This window comes from Barbus barbus, assembly GCF_936440315.1.
Source record: "Barbus barbus genome assembly, chromosome: 49".
Taxonomy (NCBI): Eukaryota; Metazoa; Chordata; class Actinopteri; order Cypriniformes; family Cyprinidae; genus Barbus; species Barbus barbus.
The window spans coordinates 14,899,847-14,909,561 of record NC_136727.1 but is presented as its reverse complement, the minus strand read 5'-3'; the positions used below and the strand labels follow the sequence as shown (position 1 = coordinate 14,909,561).

At 37.8% G+C, this 9,715-nt stretch overlaps 1 protein-coding gene and 1 long non-coding RNA gene across 3 annotated transcripts; one reads left to right on the top strand and one right to left on the bottom strand.

Moving 5' to 3' along the window:
* Positions 1 to 628: 628 nt before the first annotated feature.
* Positions 629 to 3,698, top strand: hmox2a (heme oxygenase 2a). 2 transcript variants are annotated; one of them, XM_079412735.1, is made up of 6 exons: positions 629 to 718; positions 1,045 to 1,144; positions 1,337 to 1,454; positions 1,544 to 2,035; positions 2,941 to 3,064; positions 3,160 to 3,698. In XM_079412735.1, exons 2-6 carry the CDS (start codon positions 1,071 to 1,073, stop codon positions 3,285 to 3,287), a joined length of 936 nt encoding a protein of 311 aa, XP_079268861.1. In that variant the 5' UTR covers positions 629 to 718; positions 1,045 to 1,070; the 3' UTR covers positions 3,288 to 3,698. The 2 variants fall into 2 exon arrangements, with proteins under 2 accessions (XP_079268861.1, XP_079268860.1); XM_079412734.1 differs by having other exon boundaries at positions 639 to 718; positions 1,048 to 1,144.
* Positions 3,699 to 4,291: 593 nt separating this feature from the next.
* Positions 4,292 to 9,179, bottom strand: LOC306867345. The gene is made up of 5 exons (XR_013784007.1): positions 8,989 to 9,179; positions 8,790 to 8,895; positions 8,115 to 8,585; positions 6,109 to 6,320; positions 4,292 to 5,854 (listed from the first exon to the last, which is right to left on the bottom strand). It is a non-coding gene; the product is annotated as an uncharacterized lncRNA (long non-coding RNA).
* Between the last annotated feature and the right edge of the window lie 536 nt (positions 9,180 to 9,715).

Here is a 9,715-nt window from a genome sequence, read left to right as displayed (position 1 = left end):
TTCCCAAGAAGACCATTAGACAGCTGCAGCTCATCCAGAACGCTGCTGCCAGGATTCTGACTAGAACCAGAAAATCTGAGCATATCACACCAGTCCTCAGGTCCTTACACTGGCTTCCAGTTACATTTAGGATTGATTTTAAAGTACTTTTACTTGTTTATAAGTCACTCAATGGCCTAGGACCTAAATACATTGCAGATATGCTCACTGAATATAAACCTAAAAGACCACTCAGATCATTAGGATCAAGTCAGTTAGAAACACCAAGGGTTCACACAAAACAAGAGGAGTCCGCTTTTAGCTAATATGCTGCCCACAGTTGGAACCAGCTCCCAGAAGAGATCAGATGTGCTAAAACATTAGCCACATTTAAATCCAGACTCAAAACTCATCTATTTAACTGTGCATTTGTTGAATGAGCACTGTGCTATATGTCCGAATTGACTTCATTTTAAATTAATTTCTATATAATTTCAAGTTTGTATTATTATTTTTTAATTCTCTGTTTTTATTAATATTTTTAATGACTATTTAACTTTCTTTTATGTAAAGCACTTTGAATTACCACTGTATGAAATGTGCTGTATAAATAAACTTGCCTTGCCTAAGCCTATCAAAGTTACGCGACATAGAGAGTCATTCTACTTCCTGTTTGGAGGCGGGTCTCGTTCTGTGAACACTTACACAACTGCAGCAGACCGTAAACACTGCAGACCAGGTAAAATATAGAAGCAATCCTGTTTTAAATAGTTGAACAAAGCGAAATAATATCGGGACGTACTGCATGCAAATCAATATAATTCGTTACATAAACGTACTGTCATAAGTCAATGTCACGAGAGTTGTTGTTGGAAACTCATGGCTAATGTCACAATGAATACGAGTTGCGCAATGAAGATTGACACTAGGCATGACATGATGATTATGCTTTATCACTTTTGACATGACAGTGGCTAAATATATTTGGCCTTGGTTGGTTGTAACTGGTTACAGCTTCATTGTTTGTAGACGTCTCATCTTCAAGACTTGCTTTTATTTATCAAGCAGAGGAGAACCAGACATAAACACTCATGATGGCTGCAGATTCAACAGTGTCTAACGGAGGAGAAAACATCCTTGCTGAGAGCGACGATGATATTCTCAGGTACATTTCAGTGTTATTAGTAAATAAAAAGATATTAAAAAGCTGTTACGAATGCATCCACATAAATGGCTACAAAGGGGAAAAAACTGGGCATCATACACAAAATGACTATTGTATATTGGCTCTACCTCCAAGCCAGTTGGTGGCAGTATAGAGCATAAACTATTTTATCTTTATAAATCTCTTTTTCAGTCCTGATGACCTGTCGGAAGTGTTGGCGGCTGGAACCAAGGAGTCTCACGACAAAGCAGAGAACTCGCCATTTGTCAAGGACTTCCTGAGGGGCCGAATCAAACGAGAGCTTTTTAAGGTGAATCTAGTGTTTGTGGACTTTTGTAGAGTTTGATAAAAGAGCCAAACTTGTTTTGACCTCCATTCTGTTGCTAATTTGTCCCCCAGCTTGGCACAGCTGCCCTGTACTACGTTTATTCTGCCATCGAGGAAGAGATCGAGAGGAACAAGGACCACCCCATGTTTGCGCCACTGTATTTCCCCTGTGAGCTTCACCGGAGAGACGCCTTGGCCGAAGACCTGGAGTATCTCTACGGTGAAGACTGGGAGAGCAAGATATCCTGCTCGGCAGCCACGCTGCCCTACGTGGACCGCATTCATGAGGTGGGACGTGACGATCCGGTTCTTTTGGTCGCACACGCTTGGACCCGCTATATGGGTGACCTGTCAGGAGGGCAAATTCTGAAGAAAGTGGCTCAGCGGGCTCTAAAACTGCCCCCTACTGGTGAGGGACTTAACTTCTACCGTTTTGAAGGCATCCACAACCCCACGGCCTTCAAGAGGCTGTACCGCAGCCGGATGAATGAGCTTGAAGTGGATGAGGAGACCAAAGAGAAGCTGCTAGACGAAGCCAACCTGGCATTTAAATATAATTTGGATGTAAGAGAATTATGAAACATGTCTTACTTTTTTTGATCCAGATCTTTTAAAGGAACAATTCACCTGTTAATGAAAAATTGTGGAAAATGCACTCACCATCAGGCCATCCAAGATATAGATGAGTTTGTTTCTTAATCTAAACAGATTTGGAGAAATGTAGCATTGTATCAGTTGCTCACCAATGGATCCTCTGCAGTGAATAGGTGCCGTCAGAATGAGAGTCCAAACAGCTGATGAAAACATGATAATAATCCACACCACTCCAGTGCATCAATTAATGTCTTGTGAAGAGAAAAGCTGTGTGTAATAAATTAATCAATAAGACGTTTTTAACTTCAGAGCGTATATTTGTCAATTCATAATATTGCTTTCTCAAGTAATTTAGTCTGAAACAGGAGAGAAATATGTACAAAAGCACCGTTTACAAGCAAAAACACAGTTCTAAACAAATATGTCGGTGGATTTTTATGGGATTTTGATTTTTTGAAAAGAGGAGATGTACTATTTCACTGGAGGAAGCATTGTTACAGATTATGGGCTTGTATTTTGGCCGGAAGCAATGGTTTAAAGTTAAAACACATTAATAATGATTTTGTTTCTTACAAACATGCAGCTTTTCACTTCTCAAGAAGGTAATTCATGGACTGGACTGGAGTGGATTATTATCATGTTTTTATCAGCTGTTTGGATTCTCGTTCTGACGGCACCCATTCACTGCAGTGATGTAATGTTAATTTCTTGAAATCTGTTCTAATGAAGAAAACCACTCTCATTTACATCTTAGATGGCCTGAGGGTGAGTACTTTTTCAGCTAATCCTCATATTTGGGCGAATTATTAAGTTATGTTAAGTACATGTGTGTGCATTTAAACAATGTGTTAATAGTAATTTTTGTACTTCATCAGGTATTCACAGAGTTGCAGGAGATTGGGAAAGATATAAAAGAAGAAGTGCAGGACATTGACTTTCATGCACATGGGGATATGGGTGGAGACATCAGTAAATGCCCCTACTATGCAGCCAAGATGGGTGAGTTGTTAGCGATATTTTTTTAATATTTAATTTTATATTATGTAAATTTAAAGTGTTTTGTTGTTTTTGCTCTACTACTTCCCTTCATCTAGTGGTGAGTGGAAACACGACCTATGCATGTAATTTTGCCAAGATGCTGCTTCGACAGTCCACAGTACAGGTGATTCTGGCCACTTGGGTCGCTGCTGTCGCTGGATTGGCTGCTTGGTACCTCATGTGATCACCTTTACCTGAGTCAGCCAATCAGAAGTGAAAATAGAAACAGCTAGGCTTCAAAGTGGAAATCTTTCACTCACTGGGCCACTTTGTGAAAATATTGCTGTCGATCATATAAATATGTAAAGTCTCTGACTGGACTTTTAATCCATGCCATGTATCTGTATTAAATACAATGCTTTTAAAGGAGATGTGACATTGTTTATCCTGTTTTCAATCTCAGTCAAGAGTGTAAGCACACTTTTAAGAGCATGCTGGAAGACACTGGTGCTGCTTAAAATGAAACTATTAATGCAAGAACTGTATCTTTGACCATTTGTGATTGCACATTGTAATACACATTTTCATAGAAAATATATTCAGGTACTTTACTGTGGTACAGTGAATAAATCTTAAGAGTGCCGTCTCTTCAGATTTTTATGTCCATGTTTTACCAAAGCACAGAAAGCAGAGGAGAGTTGGGAGTGTTTGTATTTAACTCAGGGTCTCACTAAAATATTGCCTTATTTATCTGCTACTCATAAAAGTAAATAGTTATAGTAATTCTATAACTTTTCCCTAAACCATGTAAACACAGAGTGTGGCTTTATAACCAACTGAAAACATGGACATTTTACATTTTGTTCTTGGGGTTACTGTATTGTTACCACCCAACCAATCAAAACAGCAAATATATATTTATTGCACAGAAATGTACAACTTTTACACTTTCATTAGAAGGGTTTTACTTCTGTGGCTCTCTTTAGCTCTGAAGCTTGTATTAAAAAACCCAACACAATTCACATTGAAGCACATTAACGGAGCGTGATTCGTTTTGCCAAAAGCATGTGATCTACGACGGCTGAAGCTTCGTTTGCCTGAAAACTACTAATGACTGCTTCAGTATCTGATTCAACTGAAGCAAACCTCAGTGCAGTTTCCTTTACATTTACTATTACATTGTAATGCGTATTAATTTGCCCATAAAATAAGTCTAAGGACTGAGGCAGAGTTAAAAGACAGATCATAGATTTAATTTATGAATTTGATTTATTTAACTTATTTTAGTGGCAGTACAGACACAAATGAATGACTTTGACAATGGCCATTACTTATATACAATACAATAAAACAAAGAATCATTTGTAGAACCAGATGTGAAACCAGCAGCAGTAATGGAACACAGCTCTTTGTAAGGTGTTATTCATTTTATGACCACTATATGGCCACAGCATAAACAGTGTTGAAAAGCTTCGAGTAATGACACTTTATTCCGATTGTATAGTGTTGAAAGCGTCGCTGGTTCAGAACGCTTCACTTCGCCATCACTAGCTCTTTTCTGATTAGTTAACTGATGCTGTTATAACACTTCCCAATAGCATCTTCAGGGGAAAAAATACAACTAAATCTGTAGCGGCCTACAACTGCAAAACAGAGTTGCTACACCACCAACAAAACGTGATACAAAGTAAACAATACATAAATAGAAAGTGCAGGTTAATAAATGCGAATTTATCTAATTATCTTGCTGCTTTTCAAAACTGATTTGTTGCTTTACTGTATTTTTCATCTATTTTCTAACGCTGTAAGGGCCCTGATATACTTCAAATGAAATCAAAGAAAAGTTATTTCGAACAAAATCAGGCCGAAATGAAGTTAGTTTTGAGTTTGTTTTGGCAGTTCAAAACAGCTCACCAAGCTTCTGGCATGTGGCACGTCTGGTCACCTTTACACCAAAGAAAACTTTCTGGGGGAGTTTGAAAGTCGAGTGAAATCCTGACTAATATAGAATCATGCTCTTATTTTCAATTTAGCATGTGTGACAATAGGCACAGCGTTTATTTGCAACTGTTTGCTTTAGAGATGCTCAGTCTTAACGTGAATATCGCGTTCCAGACACTCTTTGCACTCTTCCGCACTCAATTTCCTGAAACCTATATTCATGTCTTTTATGACTTTCCTAAAGGTTTCATATGAACACGCAGTTGAACTTTTGCCTTTAAAGTCTTTATACATCATCATGACGGTTACATTGCTTGGCAAACATCGTCTGCTTTCAGCGTGTTCACATTTACAGTCACTGATAGTTGGCTTGAATGATTCAATGTGTTTGTAAATTGGCGACAGATCTATTTTATTGGCAGGTGGGTGTCGCCCTCTGCGGTCTGGAGGAGGAACGGCACTGGATGTGTTGCCTGTCACACTGACAATCACTCTGTCGTTTTTTGGGTGGTATCCCAGTGTGGTTAGGTAGAAGGTTTTGCAAACATCTTGAGGTTGCCCGAGGCTGTTATTTAGATGATACTGAAAAGTCTTTTTGCGTCTGCTGGGACCTCCTGTCGTGAGACGTGTTTTCAGTGATTGGGTAATTGAGTGAAATACAAAAGCCCATTTGTCGCTGTGTGACATGTCCTGATAGGTGTCAAATCTTTATTTTCTTCGAACATGCGGGATCTTCTCTGTACATTTCTTTCCACATGTAGGACCACAGGGTTTGCCCATCTTTGGTGCCCGTTGATTTTCTATTCGTATCGGACAGGATTCCTCATCCTTGTATGCCATTTCATCTTCTCCGCTCCCACTGTATGTTTCCTGTTTAATAGAAATGACATTGAAAGTGCCAAGCACCCACAGTGCAGTTTGTTGATCACTGATAGGAATCGGATAAATCTAGTGCTGAATAATACTGATATTAGACTTTCCAAATTAGACTAATTATTCAAATAGATTTCTTCAATCGTTTTTGTTTTAGATTAAACACCCACACCATTTATTTATAACAGTGACTACAATAAGACTTGTAAGATAACAGTAGGCAACTATGAGTAGCTGACACGGTTACCTACCACGTTTACTCTTGTTTCCGGACAAGATCGAAGATCACTTTCCAGGGAAGTTAATGACCTCAAATCTTCAATTGGACATTGTTTTGGACTTAAATGGTTAGCCTCTGTGATCTCAGAAGCTTTGTTTGCTTTGAGAACTTGCACCATCCTCATAATCTTCCTCTGCTGCTCCATAAGAATTTCTTGTTTAGTTAATATGTCATGGAGAAGTGCTGAAACAAACACAGGAATTGCAAAGTTTACCACACTACCCATGCTATGAAATAAGCATCACACTTAGGGCTGGGTTTTGACACAAATTTCACGATTCGATTCGGATTCACAAGCTTGCGATTCGATCGATATCGATTATCTTGGATATATCAGGTACAGTACATGCCAGATTTTATTTGTTTTTAAAGGCAGCGGCTATTTGCACTACGTGTAAATTGCAATTAGATACGATTTACAAAAATGGCATATTTTCTTAGCGAAAGATGCTATTAAGTGCAAATAGCAATGAACTGTATTTACACTAAGTGAAAATAACAGTAGTGTTTAGTGATATGCTATTTACATTAAGTGCAAATAACTATAGATTCAATTTACACTTAAAATAGAAGGATTTTCTGCAATTTATACCACTTATTGCAAACAGTGGCAATTATCTGCACCTCAGTATTGTAGCAAGTTATAAAACAGTAAGCAATAATAACGTATTTAGTATTATTATATTAAGTGGATGCCACCTTATTGGGGCAATGAAGCCCTCCCTACACCTACTCTACCCTACCTGATACTTTATTTTAAACTTTTTGATTATTTCCTTCATTTTTATTGAAAATAAATGCCTTTCCGATGTGATATGAGATTTGAAAAGGGAGAAAAAAAAAGTTTGACAAAAGGCGGATTCGAACTCGGGTCGATTGCATCAAAAAGACTATAGCTTGCATTTTACCCCCAGTTTCACAGACAAGACTTAAGACTAAGGTCTCAGACTAAAATGTAATTCTGAGTTTTTTCAACTGAAATAAACTGATCTTAAAACATATCAGTGCTTTTGTATTGTCTCAAGATGCACACCATTAATGTTTTTTCTAAGCCATGTTAATAAAAATGACTTAAATGTCCTAATTGAACTATGGCCTAATCCTGGCTTAGTCTAAGCCCTGTCTGTGAAACCGGGCCTTAGTGTAATTAGCTTCTGCCAACAAGGTGGGCTATTTGCACTTAGTGTAAATAGACACTCCGTTTTATTTTTTAAATATAAACATTTAAATAGAGGCTCTCATAAAAATGTAAAGGATTTATTCATACTACATGCATTAAAGATGCATGAAGAACAGTAAAAATTATAATGAATGTTTTATCGTGCATATATTTATAAAATGCTCCTCTCTACGCTTCATTTTTCTAGCTGACTAACAAGTTCATGGTCACCGAATATGTTGAATAAGTAAGTGTGACATTACGTTACGTGAAATTGTTACAAGCTGTTATATTATTGTCTTTGCGCAGTTTAAACACTTATTGAGCGATTACATGAGACAGGATACGGATTTCCGTAAGTTGTACTCTTTTAAGACACCTTCAGATGTTTATTCATATTTATTTCGTGGTGAAACTGGTATTAATGTGGAGGAGATGATCAGTTCACGTTTGCTTGGTGCTGCCTCTTCCTTGAACTGAGGCGCTACAGCGATCTGTTGCTCCACATTAAACAGCACCAAAATGGGATTTATTGTTTGAATACTATAATAAAAAAAATGGACGTAATTTGAAATCTGAGACTTTGTTTTATAGCAAACGTAACATAGAACAAAGCCTATTGTGATTTATTGGATGGGATGCACTACAGTGTTCCGTTCATTGACTGAAAACCGGCTAGACTAATCTATTCCTGGGATTTAAGAATCAATATCGTTTTGTAAAAATGAGAATCGATTAAAATCGAGAAATTGATATTTTTACCCAGCCCTATTAACACTAGCAGTGAATAAATGTTAGAAAACAGAAATGAATCTTACAGGCTATGAATGGGTCACAGCTTGAGAGCCTTTTTCTCTGGGGTCTGGGTGTTTCGTGATGCCACGGTGACTGTGCTGGCTGCTCGGGAGACTGTACAGTTGTGTCCTGTGGCCATGTCAGTTCACTGTTATGTTCTGTGATGTCTTGTGATGCTCTGTCAGAACTATTTGTTTGCCACAGCTTCTGGGAAATCTGGTGAGGCAGTATTTTCATGCCACTCAGAGGCAGGACTCGTCTCCAACAAGGATGGTCTTGAAGTTTCCGCAATCTGTGTCGCATCCAGGGACTTTTGGTGACATGCAGAGGGGTGATTCTGACTTTGTCCTAGAGGACTTGGTTGTAGCTCAATAGAAGCTGAACAAATCCTTTTGGACAGTGGCTGTATTTGAGGGTCTTGTGGCAAATTGTTTTTTAGGGGTCTGGTAGCCTCCTCATCAGTGTCATAATCATCCAGAAGGCACTTGTCTTGTCTTTAGTGAAGGAGAGAAAAGTAATGATTACTAAATTTGATGAAGCGAGGGTGGCATGTTAATGTGAAAAAACTATTCAGCGCAATATTCCCTTTTTGCAGTTCAAAAAGAAATAGGCATGTTAATTTGTTAAACTGCACATCGATATAAGGACATGTTAGACAGATCTGTGTTAAAGAATTACAAAAATATAAACAATCTTACTTTATTTTGCATTTTGGTGGCATCGGGGAGTCAGGCACAGCCTCTGACTGGAGATAGGTCTGCTGTTCTGCAAGAGGTAGCTTCTGGCATGCTTCACTATAATTATCTATGAAAGACAGAATTTTAAAAAATCAGAACAATTCAAAAAGCTGTTTACCATTTTACCTAAACAATGTGTACAGAAAGGATTTATACATACTTGCAGTATAAATAATTTCTACTTTATATGCAGACCAAGACTCCTGGGGTTGCTCCAAACACTTGGCTGCCCTCTGAACTCTTTCACTGTTGTATGGAGGCCATAAACACACACCACTCTTCACCCAGATTGCAGGCACAACATCCACTTCTTCAGTGTCATCAAAACTGACAATGTGGTACATGATTTCTGCAAGCAAAACACAAATGTGGATAAACAACATATAAAAAAAAAAGATAATATAAAGACAGATACATAGAATCTGTGACTCTTAGATGTAATACTTATTAGTGTAGATTGTGTCTAAAAGTATCTCAAAATTTCCAATTTCAATTCTGGGGGAAAAAAAAGAAAATAAACATACGCACTTCATTTTAAATTAAATTTCTGCAAGTAATTTTCAAAAAGAGATATTAGGTCTAAGTGAAGCTAAGGTGAATCAATCTATAGTGTACACCACAAATTCTGGGCCATACAACTTACTGAAATGTTCAACAAATGAGACAAGCAATGCATTGGCAAAGTCATTCATTGATAAACAGAATGACTGATTTGCTAAAATGCAAATTGCAGCAGATAAAAGCATGGAAATATTATACTCTTGCTCAGCCAGACAAACTCTGACAACTGGCCTAGTATATTGAAGACATTGTCCTTATTTTGCTGCTTTCCATTTTAGTCTTTCTTGCAGGCCCCTTGGTTTTCTGGTAAATCTTAAGACAAAAAG